A 19,653-nucleotide genomic window follows, 5' to 3' on the forward strand; every position below is an offset into this window, starting at 1 on the left:
AATTAATAGTTGTTGTTATAATAATAGTAATAATAATAATAATAATAATAATAATAATAATAATAATAATAATAATAATAATAATAATGTTGTGGTGGTGGTGGTGTTATATTATAAATATAAAATATAATAAATAATAAATATATATACAAAAATTGTGCTTTTTGCTTGATAACAGAGTATTTTCACACTCCAGTGTTACTAATATGATTTAGGTTGAAACGCTTTATTAGACTTACTTTGTAGTGAATAAAATACACAGTAAACTTTGACCATGTGGAACCTTTGTTCGTCCGTTTCCCGCCGGTAGAAACGGTGGTCGGACCCGGTGGGGAAGCGGCTCTGTACTTGTTGCCACGTCGGTTTAGCTGTTGAACCTGGTTTATTCATTTAGAAAGAATTAAAGAGGAGTTTTTCTGGAGTGTTTTCTTCTGTGGCCGCAGTCATGGTGAGTGTAACAACTTTAAATTGAAGCTGTAACTGACGCTGTTTGTAATTTTTGAGCAGTTTGACGTTGATCGTTAGCTGCTGACGTGCCCAGGCAGTTAGCATGTTAGCAGAGATGCTAATGACAGGCTGCTAATCCTGACCGTGAAAATCTTTATTTCTGAGTCTTTTTAATATTGATTTGTTTGTTTGTGACTGCCAGGTTTCCGTTATTAACACGGTGGACACCTCTCACGAGGACATGATCGTAAGTATTCATTATTTTTCACGTAACCGAAGCTGATAATTGAAGCTAACGTTAGCGTTTGCTAAAGGGGCAGGGTTTATTTTAAACAGCTTTAGCAGCCACCTCAAAAACACACATGTATTTTTACATGTTGCATGTTTGTCAGTCAGTGTTCATACTGTAATTTGTCATTATTTTGGGGTTAGGTTCAGGCCAATGAAAACATACACGGTGGCTGCAGGTGTCCTGTCAGTACTGTAATAGTAGTTTTACAAGGAGATATTTGTACTTTTTTAAAGTTATGCATTCAGTATGTTAGTCAAGTAAAAGTATAATAAGGAAACAAACATTTAATGTGTTTGAATGAGGGTGGCAAATTATAAATACTTTCCGGAATAGTCCTGAATAGTATTGTTAAAATTAATGAAAAAATAAACAACAAACAAATCACAACAATAATAATGATCGTTAATCCAGTAATTTTCATTTGAAAAAAATGCGTTCAGTTTTGTATTCAAGTTAAAGTATAATAAGTGGGTAAAATGTGTTTAAGTAAGTGTTGCAAATTCTGAAAACTTTCCTTAATCAATTATTGGTTAAAAAATAAATTAAATTAAATTAAATAAAAAACCAACCCCCAAAACAATAACAATCATTAATCCATTATTTCTTTATTTAAAAAAAACAAAAACTTAACCTTTTTCAAACAATACCAATTTCCTCAGTCACAGCACAGCAACATATTGCATATACTTCTAAAGCATTGTGTAGCCCAAGGATTGATTAATTTGAATAGTTCATTGTGTATACACACGAGCATGCTGCAGTCTAAGATAATTAAGTTGAAGTCATTAGTCTTACTGACTTTCTTATAAAACAAGGAAATGCAGAGGGGAGTCTGTTTTCTCTCACTTCATGTCTTATTCTGTCTGTTTCAGCACGATGCCCAGATGGACTACTACGGCACTCGACTCGCCACCTGCTCCTCTGACCGCACTGTAAAGATCTTCGATGTCAGAAACGGAGGGCAGATCTTGGTAGCAGAGCGGACCCCTACCACAACAACACCAGCAGGGTAAGAATTAAATTATACCCACAAGTTAAATATATATATATAATGGTAAACTAATATTGTTGTTCTAAGTTTCTCTCCTGTAGTATTCAATTAGTTCTGTCAGATAATGCATTTAAGAAACTAGTTCTTTAATCTGGCTGTAACACTGATATCACATGTAAACTCTCCTTTCATTATTGGCAAATTTTGCAACATACTTGTCACACACTTTTTTTAATTTCATTTTTGATGTTTATATCTGTGTAGCCACGAGGGTCCAGTGTGGCAGGTGGCGTGGGCGCACCCGATGTTTGGCAACATTCTTGCTTCCTGTTCCTATGACCGTAAAGTCATCATCTGGAAGGAGGAGAACGGAGCCTGGGACAAGATGTATGAATACTGTGGACACGAGTCTTCAGGTCAGTAGTTATGCTGTGTTTCCAGGTTAAATAACATCAAACAAGTTCTTTACGACATGCTTTACATTTGTGTCCATATGTGTATGTATTATTGAGTCTCTCTGTCAGTAACTCTTTGAAACCTGGATCAACATCAGTTTCTAATGCTACGATCAGACACATTTCACAAGCTGTTTAAAAATTTGTTTTGAAAACATGGGGGGAAAAGGCAAAGACCAACTTGGCAAGAAATTTCCCACAAATTGCCAGAAACTAGTAAAAGGGGACAATATAATTCCCTAAACATTAGGTTTAAAAATGACTGGATTATTAGAAAATTATCCAAACAACAAAGAGAAATGTCTAGAAAAATGTATAATTATAAGAATTTTATATTTGAAATCTATTTTTTTAATAAAATCCCGTCCCCCCATTTTCAGCGCTTTTTAGGTGTTTTGTTTGTTTGCTTGTTTTGCCCTTTCTCCACTTATTTCCAGGTAAGTGTTGTATAACTGTTTTGTTGTTTTTTTTTCTATTTTTTTGGGTCATGTCTTGTTAAGTTGCTTGTTGCATTCTCCGAGTGTTTTTGAAAGACATCAAACAAATTTGCTCAGTTTTTAAAGGATTAAATTCAGTAATCAATTCAAATTCAGATCAGTTTTAAGCATCAGTGTTTTTGTGATAGAGCAGCGTGTGTTGGAGTTTCTTGAGACTTTGCGTGTGTTGGAGTTTCTTGAGACTTTGCGTGTGTTGGAGTTTCTTGAGACTTTGCGTGTGTTTTTAGATTTATTTCTGTCTCTACAGTGAACTCTGTCTGTTGGGGTCCCTATGACTTTGGTCTGATCTTGGCCTGCGGCAGCTCGGACGGAGCCATTTCTCTTCTCACATTCACTGGTGATCAGCAGTGGGACGTCAAGAAGATCAGCAACGCACACACTGTGAGTCTGATACACAGTATTCTGTACTACAGAACTGATATTATTTTAAAATTTCTGTTCATACATGAGATTAAATGCTGTCGAGAATGTTAAAACACATTTTTTTCTGGTTACCACTGTTCTTTACTCAGTCATGCTGTTTGTTATGCTGATTGTTTAGATTTGTGTCTGTTTATTATCTCGCACATAATTTTCCTGCAGATTGGCTGTAACGCAGTGAGCTGGGCTCCTGCTGTAGTTCCCGGCAGCCTGATTGATCAGCCATCGGGTCAGAAACCAAACTACGTCAAACGCTTCGTCTCAGGAGGCTGCGACAACCTCGTCAAACTCTGGAAGTAAGTTGCTGTTTAACAGACTGAATTGACTTTTTTTCTGTGGCATGTTTAGTGACTTGTGATAGATACAAAATGTGTCAGAGTAATCACATGCAGGGTCCCCCACGCTGCCTCGTTTGCATTAGATGTTTAAAAACAGGGTTTTCAGGAACTTACAAGCCTTTTACACAGTTAAACTTTTGTTGCGCTTTAGCCTTTCATTCACATTACAAGAGCGTTTTGGGGGCCTGAAAATGCAACCCAAATTCCAGAGTGTAATTTTTGGGAAACGCCACCCCTTCTGTCCCCATGTAAACTGCCAATGTGCAAATTCTGCGAGAATGGTGACGTCACAGCTGCATTTCACACATTCACATTACGTTTCAGACTAATAGCCATGTGCAAGTAGGACACAAAAAGTGCTGATGACTCTGCTGAGTTTATTTACACTCCTTCGGCAACATTCGCCATCGTCCTCTTGTTTGTTTATACTCGCCGCTCTGTAAAAGAACACTTTTATGCACAGGTGCGTGGTCTTCTATGGTTTGTCATTACAAAGTTACACTGCCAGATACTGGCCTGGCATGGATACTACAGTGTTTTTGGTTGTTTTTGCGGAACTGTGTTACTCAATAATTGTTTTTACAATGTTATCATATGAACAGGGATTTTTTTTAAATGCAAAGGAAAGACTTTTTTGTTTTTTATAGGGTCATTCTCATCTAAATGTGGCCTTAGTTTGTAGTATCAGTAATGTGGTGGATGTGCATGTTAAAGATTTAAGAAGTGCTTTTGAGGAACAAACAAAGATGTTAGTAGAATTAAACATTTGTTTAAAAAAAAAACTGATGTAAAAATACATGCATAGAGTTTGTCACTCAGGAGGAATTGTACCAGTTTCACACATCAAAGTGTGATTGCATTATGGATAATAGGGTGCCAAGTTCAGGCAAGAAAGATGATTTCATGGGGAAAAAAACAGCCTCTGGTTCTGCTGCATCAGTATCGGTCCTTTTAGTTTTATTCTTTACATCATGAGTCAGGCAACATTACAGGAGCACAGTACTAAATCGATGGAGTACTCATGTCAGAGAAGAACCTTTTTTGTAAAGCAAAGCTGCAGCTTAATGTCGTAACTGTCACTGATGTCACCACGTGCTTCAGAGAGGAGGACGGTCAGTGGAAGGAGGACCAGAAGCTGGAGGCTCACAGTGATTGGGTGAGAGACGTCGGCTGGGCTCCTTCTATCGGTCTTCCCACCAGCACCATCGCCAGCTGCTCTCAGGTGACATTTATTAGAATAAATGTGATCACATATGTGACTTTTTCATCAATACGCTTCAACCTATGCAGCATCTCCTGCATCCTTCAAAATTCTTCATGAAATGATTGTCCAAACAGTCAAGCTTTTCTCAACCTCTTTTTTTTTTATCAGAAAAAGGTGATTTATTTAAATGTACCACTAGGTGGAGCCAGACAAGACATTTAGTTTGGTAAATTTTGAAGTAACTTTGAAAAGGATTAAATGTACAAATCCACATCTTTTATCTTAAACAGGATGCGTTAATCTTTATTGCTCCTTTTATATAAAGCAAGTGTGATCATTTTAAAATGAGTCGGAGAGTAATAAAACCCAAACACTGTCTGATTGGAGTCAAGTGGGATATATGTTTTTGAGATTTTGATTTTCTTTGCACCCTCTTCCAGGACGGACGCGTGTTCATCTGGACGTGCGATGACCCAGCGGGCAACACCTGGACGGCCAAACTGCTCCATAAGTTCAACGATGTTGTTTGGCACGTCAGCTGGTCCATCACTGGAAATATACTGGCTGTTTCTGGAGGAGACAACAAGGTGTGAAGTAATACAGACACACACACACAGGAACTGCATCTTGTTTATTCCCCTTAATTTAATTATTTTTCTAAACTACCAACCAGTTAATGCTTTGCTGTTTTATAATAAAAATATTAATAATTGTAATAATAATAATGATGGTGCTGATGATAATAATACAGTTATGTAAATGATACTTTTCGTACAAGGAATGCAGCTCAGAGTGCTTCTCAATAAAAACTGCAACACAAAAAACAAACAAAAAATCCAACAACAATAAAAAATAAAGACAGGTGGTGAGAATTAAGTTGAAAAAGTCAAAGTAAAAAGCACAGAGACCAGTAAGAACAGTGAAAGTATTAGAAGTGTTATAAAATGATATTCACAAGAATTTCATTTATTAAAAGCCAGACTAAGAAATGGTTTTATGGTGTCTTTAAGAAATGTTTGCAGAGCTGCTTCTTTTCTAGCTTTTGGGAGGGTAATCCATCATTTTGGAGCATAGTTAACAAAAGCTGCACTGCTGATTTTGTTGTGATTTTAATTGTGTGTATTTAAGAAACAACAGAGACTCTGCAATGTGGGGTGGTCCTAAACTATTAAAAGCTTTAAAATGAAGTAAAAGAATCTTAAGATCTATTCTAAAAGATACTGGGAGCCAGTGGAGTGTAGCTATAACTGGAGTAATATGCTCCCTCTTCCTTGTTTTGTTAAAAATTAAGCAGTGCAATTCTGAATAAGCTGACATTTTTCAACAACAAATGTACCCATGCTTTTTAAAAGCATGGGTACATTTTTTGGCATATTGATAAGATAGAAACAACTGTTACCTTTGCAATGTTTTTGAAATGAAAATACACCTAAACTTTTGTTTTCTGATGTATTTCTCACGTATCAAAGCCTCCAGAAAGTCTCAGTCATAATAATTCAGAATTTGTGAAAAACAAAACAAACAAAAACAGAATATTAACTCATTTTTACTTACTGAAGGAACTCACACACACTTCTCTTCATGTATTTGTGTGTTATTGATCCCAAGGTGACGCTGTGGAAGGAGTCGATGGATGGTCAGTGGGCGTGTATCAGTGACGTCAGCAAGGGCCAGGGCGCCGTCTCCACCATCACAGACACACAGCAGAACGAGCAGTGACACACACACACACGAACACACACATACACACATTTCTAGCAACGACCCCTGACTCTACGAGGATGACCCGACTCTTCACAGATGAATTAAGCGTTAAGAAACATGACGGACATTTGACCAAACATTGTCCACTCTGATTGAGCTACTTTAGGGTGTTCTTGTTTTGTGTTGACATTATGAGTCAAACAGGAGTTCAGCTGCACCGTTTGTTTGACAAAAATGCTCCTAAATTTGATCAGAAAGCTAAGAAACCTTCACAGTTGTAAGACCCTGAAATCTTATTTTTATCAGATGCACTCCACAGAGTTTCAACATGCACACTAAAGCTTGTCCAGACATTACGTGGTACAGTTTCACAGCTGTCCTCCTCCCCGTCCCATGATGCTCTGCTCCTGAAACATTCCACCTCCACCAGCGGAGAACGAAACTCTAAACATCGCCCAGGATGATCTCTTAACTTTCAGCCCTTTATTTTATTTACTTGTTAGCCCAAACAGCTCTGTAATCTCTGTATTGAGCAGGAAAGCCTAGGTGCAACTGTAAAACTGTTATCTCTACAATATCTTTAATATTTGCCGCAGAAGTAGCTTTACTGCTCGGGCAGTGAGACAAATCAGAAAAAGAAATGCATCCTCAACTTCAGCCGCTAAATTTAACAAAGAATAAATAAATATATGATTTATCTGGTAAACTATTGATGAGTACACATTCTTTTCAACACAATACAAAATGTGTCAATAACCACAGAGTCATCAGGTGTTTGTGAATTCAGAACCTGCCTTAAATAATCAGCCACAAATGGCATACTTTGTAAACAGTTTTTGATTATTTTCTTTCAGATGTAAGATCGGACAACCATGGATGTGTTTTTTCATATATGATGTAATTAAATATATATAATGTTAGAATAGTCTGTTGTATTTCTTATTTTTTAAAAGCGGCTTGATGATTGATATTTTAACCATGGATGAAGTAATCTTAATATTATACCAAAAACATCATTAAATAGTCGTAAATGTGAATTTGATCTTATTTCATATATCTATTTAAAAAAAAAAAAAAATTTTTTATCAAAATGAGTTCAAGTCAAGTCAACTTTATTTATAGAGCCCATTATCACAAAACATGGTTTGCCTCAGAGGGCTTTACAGTGTACGACATCCCTCTGCCCTTGGACCCTCACATCACCCAAAGTTCAAGCTCGGCTGTGTGAAAGTGCATGTATAAAATCTCCAAATCAACAACTGAATCTACTGCTGTCTTTTTACATTGTACTTACACTTACCGGTTGGCAAAATGAAGATTAACCCAACTCACTCTAATAACTAGATTACTATATAAAAGGGCCACATATATAAACAGTATTAACAAGATGCAAAACTCAGTGGTTAAAATATAATTACACTAATTGCACATTGTGATAAACTGCACATTTTTAAGTTCATTTTGATGTGTGTGGTCTACTGAGAGCAGTGCTGGTTGTGCAGTCTGTGAGCAGCAGGAGGGACGGACCTGCAGAATCGCTCCTTCACACGCTTTGGGTGAAGAAGTCTGAAGGAGCTTTCTCGTGTAGTATGAGTGTCCCACATTGGGTGTAAGTCATTCTCCCACTGACTGTGCTGGATCGAGAGGTCAACCCAGGACAAAGCTGGCCTTCCTTATCAGGAAGGAGGCTGCCACCCAGTGGTGTGAGTCACCTGTTTACTTTCACCATTCAGTATTTTTAGTCTGAAAACATGAGCAAAAAGACCCTGCATGACTGTCACCACAAGTCCTGATGTTGTTGGGGGAGGTGGTGGCTGGAGTAAAAGTAACAAAGTATATTCTTTCAAGTACTGCTATCTTTAATTACTTATTCTACTTCATTTCACAGGAAAATATTACACTTTTTATCACATTTCTTTGACATATAGTTACTTTACAGATAATGTATGGGGAGCTTATGAGATATGCTGACCACCTGAAGGTATTTCAGTTTTTTAAATATTATTTAATTATTTATTTTCATATTCATAAACCTATTTTTCATGATATTCATCTTGCCACAGTCTGAGAGATTAATATGTGCCTATTAATTTTAAGACAAAGTTGTTTTCTAATCAGAAGCTCAAATAACAAAAATAAGGGAACATTCAGGGAGAAGCTTCTTCCTGTCTTCTTGCAAGATCGTGGAAATATCCAGTAACTGTGTGTGTGTGTGTGTGTGTGTGTGTGTGTCTGTTTGTCTCTCTCGCTCTCTCTCTCTCTCTCTCTCTCTCTCTCTCTCTCTCTCTCTCTCTTCAGGGTTACCAGTTTCCTCCCGCCACTTTTTGCCCGCCTTTTTTTTAAAAAAAGAATGCTATGAATCACTGACCACCTGACAATTAATCATCGGCCATCATTTTAAAATCTTTCAATCAGTTTAGTTCAGTCACCTCTATTTTATCAAGAACTCTAGTGGTGAAGTGGGCGTTCTGTAGTGAAGGACTGTATTCAGACATTCCTCACATTTTTTGGCAGACATTTGCATGAATTTACCAACAATTGCTTGAGCGCGTTTGCCTGCCAACTTTCGGCTGCCGTGGGACATTTCCTGTTACCGGGTGGTTATATAGGTTGTCGTCTGCAAAATCTGAGTCACAACTGACTGCTGACACAGAGACAACATCAGCTGCTGTTTCATTGATTTGATTTTACTCCGAAAGACTGGTGAGTTTTTGCTCTTTTTTTCTTCTAATTTTCTACTTTTCAGAGTTAAAGCACTTTCCAGGAATCAAACTTTAAGTTTCACAGCTATTATTATTGTTATTATTTAATTAATTTATTTTTTGTGACTCCATGCACCAAATAATTTTCCATTGTGTTGTTCAAGGTAAGATTGGTGGGAAACCTGCTCTGAGGCTTCCAAACTGACATTAACCCTTAAACAGCTGTTAGGTATGACAATGATGTAACACAAAGTTATCAGCAGTATCAACAGGGGGAGTGTTTTGTGTTTTGGATAGGGAATAACGATCAGTTAATAGCAATCAACAAGAAAACAAAGAACAATTAAAATATAAATAAAACCACACAAAAGAACAAACTATAGCAATGTAAATGGCCAGAAATAAAAAATACTGGAAATTTTTAAAACATTTGGAATAAATTAAAACAAGATTTGAAATAAAGCATTTGAACAGTCGTAATGGTGGAAAAGTGCCCAAGTTTAAGTTCTTTTGCAGATTATTCCATGTATAATGGGATGTAATGTGGACATTGAGTTACAAGTCATTTCTTAATCTATCATAAGAGTATTGTATTTGAAGTTTCAGTATTAAACATAAGCCATAGATAAACTTGTCTGTACACAGAGTGCCTGTGGATTGGATCAGAGTTATGGGAAGAGGTCTGTCAGTCATTAAAGGCGCCAATTTTTATCCCACAACAATGCATCTCTCAGATTGTTCAAACATTAGTTCTCACTCATTTGGATTACTGTTCAGTCATGTGGTTGAACATACAAAATAAAAACTTTAAAAAGCTACATTTAGTCCAGAACAGAGCTGCACAACTCACCCGAGTTACACTTTGGAGGTTACAAGATATGTGGGATATGCAAGATGGTCCAGGGAGAATTATATGATTGATATGTACAGTAAGCTATAGTGTATATACTTCTACAGTATGTATACATTAAAGTGTTATGTACATGTATGTATAATTAATGTAAAATAAGAAGAGAAATAGGCTGAAAAAGATATCGTGATATTACTTTCCAAAATACACCTACTGAATCAGCACCATCAACCCATGCTTTACTATTTATTATCTAATGAAACGAAAATGGTGTTAACAACTTGTAATAATAATAATAATGATAATAATAACACCAGTGAAAAAAATTAAATCAATTTAATATATATATATATATGTATATATATATATATATTATAATTATAATTATAATTAATGATAAAGACAAAAAAAGAAAAGAAATGCTGACTAGAGTACCATTATCACCTGTATTAATGGGTATTGTTCGTTGACCCTATTCAAAAGCATCTTGTTGTGACTTTTAGCTGCTATAGGAATGTACACCCCTTGGTCTTTTTATAAATCTCTGCAGTGGTGTGAATTTTGTTTTTACAGTGAACATGAAGATTGCAGCCTTCAATGTCAAGCAGCTGGGATGGAGAAAGGTCAACAATCAGTTGTGCGGAAGAATCTTATCAAGGTAATTCAGGGTGCTGGACCAGGTTAAAATCTCTGTTCAATATAATTACTAATTTTATTTTACATTTTTGTAATTCTCATAAGGTGTTAAAATATTTTTTTGTTAATTATGTAACGCAGATAGACAACTACATTCAGTTTCAGTGTCGAAGGGTGGTCATGGAAACAACACAGCTGTTATTATTTGCTATTTCCATTCCAGGGTTTTTTGTTCATGGTGAGCTTTTACGTGACACACTGCAGACTTTTTATCGTCCTCTTACGATTTTATTGTAATTAGTTTTAACAGTACATTAAATACAACCCTTGACACAGTTGCCCCTGTAAAACTGAAAAGGTCAAACCAAACCAACACCTCCCTGGAAGAATGAAGAAATTAAACAACTAAATAGAAATTGTCGAACTGCAGAAAGAAAATGGAGAAAGAATAAATTAGCGATCAATTATCAAATTTTACGTGAACAATCTACAATAAAGCAATGACACAAACATACTTCTCAAAACTAATAATAACAGGAACAACCCAAAAATCCTGCTTTCAACCATTGATTGTTTAATCAACACTATTTTAATTAAGTCTAGCAGTATGTCAACTGACTCTAAGTGTGAAGACTTTGCAGCCCTCTTCAGAAATAAAATAGAAACTATCAGACTGAATTTATTTAAATCCCAGCCTGCGGATTTTAATACCCCAGAACCTTTGTTTTTATGTGAGGAAACATTAGAGAAGTTTGTCCTGCATGATGCTGAGATGCTGGGTAAAGTTGTTTTCTCAATTAAAACCAGCAACTTGGTTTTTAGATCCTGTTCACACATCCCTTTTTAAGTCTGTTATAGCTTTTTAGATGAAGATTCTTAATATTGTTAATTATTCTCATCAGACAGGTTTTATTATAGTTTGGGTTTTATTGTGTGAAGCAGTTTCTGTTACAGTTTTTACTTGTATGAAAAGTGCTGTATAAATCAAGTCTGATAGATGGCTCACTGTCTAACACTACAGGGAGTGCAGAATTATTAGGCAAGTTGTATTTTTGAGGATTAATTTTATTATTGAACAACAACCATGTTCTTAATGAACCCAAAAGACTCATTAATATCAAAGCTGAATATTTTTGGAAGTTGGAGTGGGGCTTTTTTAGTTTTAGCTATTTTAGGAGGATATCTGTGTGTGCAGGTGATTATTACTGTGCATAATTATTAGGCAACTTAACAAAAAACAAATATATACCCATTTCAATTATTTATTTTCACCAGGGAAACCAATATAACAGTTCAACATTCACAAAAAGACAAAAAAAGAAAAGAAATGCTGACTAGAGTACCATTATCACCTGTATTAATGGGTATTGTTCGTTGACCCTATTCAAAAGCATCTTGTTGTGACTTTTAGCTGCTATAGGAATGTACACCCCTTGGTCTTTTATAAATCTCTGCAGTGGTGTGAATTTTGTTTTTACAGTGAACATGAAGATTGCAGCCTTCAATGTCAAGCAGCTGGGATGGAGAAAGGTCAACAATCCAGTTGTGCGGAAGAATCTTATCAAGGTAATTCAGGGTGCTGGACCAGGTTAAAATCTCTGTTCAATATAATTACTAATTTTATTTTACATTTTTGTAATTCTCATAAGGTGTTAAAATATTTTTTTGTTAATTATGTAACGCAGATAGACAACTACATTCAGTTTCAGTGTCGAAGGGTGGTCATGGAAACAACACAGCTGTTTATTATTTGCTATTTCCATTCCAGGGTTTTTGTTCATGGTGAGCTTTTACGTGACACACTGCAGACTTTTTATCGTCCTCTTACGATTTTATTGTAATTAGTTTTAACAGTACATTAAATACAACCCTTGACACAGTTGCCCCTGTAAAACTGAAAAGGTCAAACCAAACCAACACCTCCCTGGAAGAATGAAGAAATTAAACAACTAAATAGAAATTGTCGAACTGCAGAAAGAAAATGGAGAAAGAATAAATTAGCGATCAATTATCAAATTTTACGTGAACAATCTACAATAAAGCAATGACACAAACATACTTCTCAAAACTAATAATAACAGGAACAACCCAAAAATCCTGCTTTCAACCATTGATTGTTTAATCAACACTATTTTAATTAAGTCTAGCAGTATGTCAACTGACTCTAAGTGTGAAGACTTTGCAGCCCTCTTCAGAAATAAAATAGAAACTATCAGACTGAATTTATTTAAATCCCAGCCTGCGGATTTTAATACCCCAGAACCTTTGTTTTTATGTGAGGAAACATTAGAGAAGTTTGTCCTGCATGATGCTGAGATGCTGGGTAAAGTTGTTTCTCAATTAAAACCAGCAACTTGGTTTTTAGATCCTGTTCACACATCCCTTTTTAAGTCTGTTATAGCTTTTTAGATGAAGATTCTTAATATTGTTAATTATTCTCATCAGACAGGTTTTATTATAGTTTGGGTTTTATTGTGTGAAGCAGTTTCTGTTACAGTTTTACTTGTATGAAAAGTGCTGTATAAATCAAGTCTGATAGATGGCTCACTGTCTAACACTATATTTCATCAAATGAGTTCATAGTATGCATGTTGAATGTGTTTCTTGCAGATTGTGTCGCGGTACAGTATCGTGGTAATGTTGGAGGTGGTGGATCAGAGTGGTAGGGCCATGATAAAGTTCTGCAATGAACTCAACAAACATAGGTGAGTTCTCTACACATGCACAGATAACACTTCCCCTTCCCCTGGGAACATATTTTCACCGGGTCCATATTTATCAAACTTCTTAGATCGCTTAAAGAGCTAACTCAGAAGTAAGTCAGTTCAGTTTTATTTATAAAGCCCAATACCAGAAATCACAATTTAGCTCAGGGGGCTTTACAATTTGTACAGCATATGACAATTTCTATCCCTAAACCTTTGCAACAGATAAGAAAAAATGGTAGAAACCTGAGGAAGAGCAGAGATCCCTCTCCCCGGACACACAGAAGTGCAATAGATGTACGTACAGAATAACCAACATATGGAATGACATTATATATTTAAACTATATTTCAACTCATCTGCATGCTCATCATCCTCACCATCCTCACATCAACATATGTGGTTGCGAGGCTGCTTGGATGTACTGCCAAATTCTCGGGAAATGACATTGGAGACATGTTATGGTAATGAAATGAACATTCAGTTTATGTAAACATCTCTGGTGGATATTCCTGCAGTCAGCATGCATGGTATGTTCCCTTAAAAGGAGGGTACCAAAATGACCCCAAAATGAAGACTGAGTCATTATCTACTCACCCACGGTATCTGCATGTCAGTGTTTACATGCTACCTGGAAACCTCATACACACAAACACACACACACACACACACACACACACACACACACACACACACACACAAACTTCTGGAGTTAGCAGCAAGCAACAGGTTCCTTTGTTGGATTTACAAATTCAAAAATTTAGATCTGAGCTGTTTGATGTGGTTCACTCAGTTTGATGTGTGTTGTTTTAGTTTGGAAAAACAATTGCAGGATTTAATGCAAAGTAATTGATGATGCAATGTAATGTGTGAGTGTGTCAGTTCCAGTTTCTTTCTGTTTTCTCACAGAATGAACAGATGTAATCCCTTCGCCATGAGGTGCAGTGAATCTCTGGGACGCGGCACCTACAGAGAGAAGTTTGTCTACTTCTACAGGTATAATGTCAATAATTCACTCTTATGAAAATGGAGTAAGGTATCTGTCTACCACAGCGTCATTAAGGTATGTTGCTTTTGGACCAAATACTACATACAACTTTCCACAACGTTTAAGTTAAATCCCTCAAATATTTTGGAGAAATCCTGCTAACTAATTGATAAATTACAAAGAAAATATATGAATGAAACATAATAACTGATAAAGGTTAGAGCATATATTTTAAAATAATGATAAAGTTACCAAAATATCAGTCAAGTCCAGTTGAAACCAAGCTAGGACATTGCAAGTTCAAATAGTTGATCCTGTGTGGTTACAACCATATTTCATTTATTAAGTTGAGAATGTTACTGTCTGTCTGTGTATAAGGTTTCTGATACAGTACGTGTGCATGAATGCAAACACCTTGTGTCTCTGTGTGTCTAAGAGAGGACGATGTGACGCTGATTGACTCCTACCAGTACAGAGAGGAAGAAGAAGAAGAAGAAGAAGCAGAAGAAGAAGTAGAAGAACAAGAAGAAGAGGAAGATGATGATGATTATGATCAAGAAGATGAAGACGAAGAAGAAGAAGAAGAAGATGATGATGATGATGATGATGATGATGATGATCAAGAAGAAAAGGAAGAAGAAGAAGAAGTGGATGTGCTTGCTAGAGAGCCTTTCTGTGTACAGTTCGAGTGTCATCATACAGGTATAATGGTGTGTGTGTGTGTGTTTTTGTTGATCTTGCACATCTATCTTTATGAGGACTTTAGATGTTGTGAGGACCTTTTTGGATTTTGTGGACAGTTTGGTCAACCTCTCACCTTGGGACAGACCTTTGGGGATGGGCTTTTTGTGGGATTAGACTTGGTTTCAAGGTTAAATTTCAGTTGAGGTTAGGGGCTAGGATGTGTCTCATGTCTATAAGGGTCCTCACAAGTATGCGTGTGTGTTTGTCTTACGATGTGTGTTTGTGCTTCTTCAGTTTTGCAGCATCTGGTGCTGATCCCTGTTCACACTAAACCAGAAGACACAGAGATTGAGCTGGATGCTCTGCTTGATGTGGTCCAAGATGTGAGGCGAAGATGGAGAACTAATGTGGGTTGAGAATATAGTTTGTATATCTGATATAAAGTATTGTAACAATTATTTGATTTTTTAGTTAGTTAAGTGGGAAAAAATGTGCAAGACCGTGGCCATGAGTACAGTTAACAATTATTTTATTTTTCTGGCCACTTGGAATTGCAGAACAAGCTGTAAACACAAAATTGTCATATTATCAGCTTATAAGGGATATAAGGGATAGATTTGGCTGTGGCTTTTTAATGGATACAGTACATACTACTGCAGATCTGCAACAAGTTGAGCGTCTAAACAAATCGGTTCAAAAGAGTTGCATCTTTTTTCCTGAAGACTTTAGTCCTCGTACCTCTTTGTGGATAATACATACATAGCTTAATGCCTGGTATATTTTCTAAATCACTGTATGGCTTTGTTGTTACTGACAATGATATATAATATAATGGAGAAGAGGAAACTTAAAAAACTGCTCGCCATCATGAACAATGCTGAGCACCCCCTCCACCACACACTGGAACGACAGCGGAGCACCTTCTCCAGCAGACTGATTCAGCTTCGCTGTCAAAAGGACAGATACAGGAAATCTTTCCTGCCACAAGCCATTCATCTGTACAATAACTTACATCTGTCTGCTCTTTAAACTCCGGTCTTAGCTCCATGTCACTTTACACTGCTGACTTTATTTTATTTATTCAAATACTGTTCCGCACTTTGCACTTGTATATATGTATAGTCTTAGTGTTCAGTTTTTTAAGCATATTCCTTTTATATTCTATTGTTTGCTCTTTATTCTCTTTGTTCTTACTGTATGGTGCTGCTACACCCCAATTTTTCAGTTTTGAGATAAATAAGGTATATCCATCTATCTTTCTATCTACATATGGTGATTGATGTGTTGTTTTTCTGCAGAACATTATGATTTTGGGGGACTTTAATGCAGATGGACAGTACCTCTCAAGGAGAGGGATGCAAAGAGTTCAGATACGCTATCCTCCCTACTATTGGCTGATAGGTGATGATGAGGACACCACAACCAGTGACTCTAATGACCACACCTATGACAGGTATTTTTACATTTTGTTTTGTAGGGATATGTTGTCTATGGGAATACAGTTTAAAAAAATGTTTTGTCTGCATGTTTAAAATGGTATGTGATGGGTTAATGTTTTTCAAGTTGAAAAATAAATCCTTGATTGTCCATTTTCTGTCCACAGGATTGTGGTTTATGGAGGTCACATGTATAACTCTGTTGTGCCCAACTCAGCTAAACCTTTCAACTTCCAGAGGGCTTACCGCCTGTCGAGAGCCACTGTAAGTTGACATTTTACATGAAGGACTGGGATATATTGTGGCCCTGAGAAGTCAACATACTGGAAATTGAGAAAACACTCACAAAAATAACAAAACACATGCAAACAATAAAAACAAAATGCCAATATGACACGTGCAGCATTTAGAAAAAAATACAACCAAATATAAAGACACGTTGCAAGATATGCGAGAATATAAATATAATGTTATCCATGCTGTCAAATTATTTTGTCTTGAACCATCAATTAAACAATATGTGGTTATTTTCATTCCTAATGTTGATTAGTAACAGCTTTGAAAGTAAGTATAGAAAGCTACACAACATTAGTGTGTTTCACACTGATTATGTGTTTTTTGCCTAATAATTTGAAACTGGCAGGCTAAAATATGCAAAAGTGTAACAGCAGCATATATCTTCAAAAATATCTGATTGGTAAAGTGCTAAAAAAAAAAAAAAACAACCCTTCAACTACATTTTCTCTTGTTCTTCAACACCACTGACAGATGACTTCAATCACTTAAGGTGCCAAAATCCAGCTATGTTCATTACTATGTAGTGACCCCTGGAAACTTTTTTTTTGTGTTCTACTTGCAGTACTTTTCAGTGTATGGTGTTTTTTCTACTTGTAGCTATGTGTTGTAAAATTGATAAAGATGTTTTCTTAAATTGTCAGTGTGTTCAGATCACATTGCCACCAGAGTGATCAGCTAGAAAATGTTTACATTGTTCACAAACTAATTTCTCCTCCATGCTGGACTTCAAAGAAATGTACTTTCTTCCAGACTAGAGCCATCAGTGACCACTACCCTGTGGAGGTGGAGCTCCAAAAGGTACACAGTATGTCTTGTTTTACTGACACTGTATCTAATTGAATGTTGTATTGCAGTAATATAGCAGAGTAAAACATACAATATATTATCTATATTGCATAATATCTCCCTCTGTAGTGCGGTGACGATGTAACATAAAATGGAATTACTCAAGTAAAGTACAAATACCTCAACATTGGGTCAGATACAGTAGCAATATCTAATAATTCTTTTATCATGTATCTGCCACTAAAAGTCAGAAAAATTCAACCAGTGAAGATTTTTAAGATGGACGCTGATATAAAAAACTGACTGTTACTGTTATCTTCTGTTTTCTTTGTGTCCTTTTAGAAATGAACTTCTAACAGGATATCAGAAGAAGAAAGATGATCCGAAGGCATCAACAATATCCACATTAACGCAATATAAACACAGGTGCATGGCATGCTATCATATTTAACATAACTGCTTGTTTACTCATAATGCTTATGGCTCTCGCTTCATGTTATCTCAAATAAACAAAATAAACCATATTTTTTTGCTGTCTTTGTAATTGAAAAGTTCTGCATTTGCCCAACCCAAAACAGAGCATGACTGGTTTGAAAGACTAGATTTACACAAATAACCAAATAAAAAACTTATTTTCTCTTTTACCTCAAGTGGTGTCAAGCCAAGGAAAGAACACTAGTAACGGTCCGACTTTGGGACTTATAGCTTGTTTCATTAAAATCAGACCCAGTGCTGAAAAAGAGTAACAACTTAAAAATGGTAAGAGATACAACAGGATTAAGAGTCAATTATAACCTGATACTTTAAATTTAATAATATTTTTTTCTTGTTTATAAATATTGTTTATAGAGGGGGCAATAATAGTTCTTGCATTTCCCACATGGCTGTATGCAGGCTCTGTATTACTCCTTCACATACAACTATAAATCAAGCTCAGTGTTATCCTACATTAATTTTGTGGCATACTGTGGACATAATTTGACAATCTATACTTTTATGAGTTTTTTTGTGTGTTTTTAACTCACCAATTCATTGTTAAAACTGGGTCTAACCAGCATATTTTCTTACACCTTTTCTGATTTGTGACTGTACTCATTGAACTAATTGTAAATATAGTTTTAAGTTTCACAGTCACTTCCAGCAAAAAAAAAAGTCAAAGGTCAACTTTTAACACTGCACCGTTTTACATTCCTGTTTATATATAACTAAAGCTAGAAATTAAGCAAACATATACAACATGTCCATCAGTAAACTTTAGAGGTGTTGTTTATGCTTAACACTTAACAGTTCTCACTACCAAACTCATCACATGTTGATGCTCGGTCAGTGACGTTCCTCGTCAACCTGTGATGTTTTAGGTTTCCTTGTTGCATCAAGCTATGACGTGTCGGGATGTCGCTACAGTAATGTCAACAAATGCACGTGTGGCGATGGGAAAGTCACTACCTGATCATAAAAAGCATATCATACACAAATTATAATTCATATCTCATAAAAGCTATCTGAGGGGATCTTCCTCAAGTAATCCGTACTTGTCTGTTTACTTGAGTTTTTTTCTTTAGCTTTAACTGCATCGTGTGTTCTGAATCAGCAGAGGAGTTTGCTCAGTAGATCATGTAACCCAGGTTCAATGAATTTATTTAATCATAATTTGAGCCATTCAGCCTTCCAGCTTCTCTGAGAAGTGACCCCTGTGAACCTCCTAAATTACGTCACTCACACAGCCTCTCGTCATGTAGCATCATGTTATGTAACACACTTATTTTAAGCCAAATCATAATCTTTTTTTTTCTAAACCTAACCACATATTTTTGGAGCCTAAACCTCACTGGAACTGAATGAAACTGCTCCTGATGACAACTGATAACAGCTATTTAATGGGCTAAAATGACCTTCTTAACCTTCTAGTAGTTGTAGCAGGTTTCTTCTAACCCATATCTATGAGGCTGATAACACCCAATCAATATACAACAGTGCAACCATGATTTAATCTGGATGTTTTCAGATCCAAAGTAGGGTGAAATACAACCACACAAACAGATCAAATCTCATTTTCACCAGCTGGAGGCAGTACAGTAAAAAAAAAAAAAAAAAAAAAGTAGAAAATTGCCACATTTAGATCAGAGCTCTCCACATAATTATTATATTTTAGATTAGAAGTTTTATTTTGGAGGGTAATTAATGATCTTTTTCTGTTTTTATAGCATAAACAAATCCTCCA

The 19,653-nt window shown here is 36.0% G+C and overlaps 2 protein-coding genes across 3 annotated transcripts; both read left to right on the plus strand.

Moving 5' to 3' along the window:
- Positions 1-320: 320 nt before the first annotated feature.
- On the plus strand, positions 321-7,273 carry sec13 (SEC13 homolog, nuclear pore and COPII coat complex component). The gene is made up of 9 exons (XM_042495362.1): positions 321-448; positions 650-694; positions 1,612-1,748; positions 1,995-2,146; positions 2,930-3,063; positions 3,265-3,398; positions 4,542-4,662; positions 5,085-5,231; positions 6,253-7,273. The coding sequence occupies exons 1-9, from the start codon at positions 446-448 to the stop codon at positions 6,361-6,363; spliced, it is 984 nt and encodes a 327-aa protein (XP_042351296.1). The 5' UTR covers positions 321-445; the 3' UTR covers positions 6,364-7,273.
- Positions 7,274-12,018: 4,745 nt separating this feature from the next.
- Positions 12,019-19,652, plus strand: LOC121960830 (deoxyribonuclease-1-like). 2 transcript variants are annotated; one of them, XR_006107010.1, is made up of 10 exons: positions 12,019-12,102; positions 13,147-13,241; positions 14,151-14,237; positions 14,666-14,931; positions 15,208-15,320; positions 16,212-16,366; positions 16,517-16,613; positions 17,397-17,444; positions 17,775-17,858; positions 19,637-19,652. XR_006107010.1 is itself a non-coding variant. In XM_042510706.1 (9 exons), the coding sequence occupies exons 1-9, from the start codon at positions 12,022-12,024 to the stop codon at positions 17,778-17,780; spliced, it is 948 nt and encodes a 315-aa protein (XP_042366640.1). In that variant the 5' UTR covers positions 12,019-12,021; the 3' UTR covers positions 17,781-17,946. The 2 variants fall into 2 exon arrangements, 1 of the variants encoding a protein (XP_042366640.1); XM_042510706.1 differs by lacking the exon at positions 19,637-19,652 and having other exon boundaries at positions 17,775-17,946.
- The last annotated feature ends 1 nt before the right edge of the window (position 19,653 follows it).

Source organism: Plectropomus leopardus, chromosome 2, assembly GCF_008729295.1.
Source record: "Plectropomus leopardus isolate mb chromosome 2, YSFRI_Pleo_2.0, whole genome shotgun sequence".
Lineage (NCBI taxonomy): Eukaryota > Metazoa > Chordata > Actinopteri > Perciformes > Serranidae > Plectropomus > Plectropomus leopardus.

Bases quoted from the DNA above. Each gene is read 5' to 3' on its own strand.
- sec13 (XM_042495362.1), top strand. The intron at 1,749-1,994 runs GTAAGAATTAAA...ATATCTGTGTAG, and splicing joins ACCACAACAACACCAGCAGG to CCACGAGGGTCCAGTGTGGC. The intron at 4,663-5,084 runs GTGACATTTATT...ACCCTCTTCCAG, and splicing joins CCATCGCCAGCTGCTCTCAG to GACGGACGCGTGTTCATCTG.
- LOC121960830 (XM_042510706.1), top strand. From the start codon at position 12,022: ATGAAGATTGCAGCCTTCAATGTCAAGCAGCTGGGATGGAGAAAGGTC. The intron at 15,321-16,211 runs GTGGGTTGAGAA...GTTTTTCTGCAG, and splicing joins GGCGAAGATGGAGAACTAAT to AACATTATGATTTTGGGGGA. The intron at 16,614-17,396 runs GTAAGTTGACAT...ACTTTCTTCCAG, and splicing joins ACCGCCTGTCGAGAGCCACT to ACTAGAGCCATCAGTGACCA.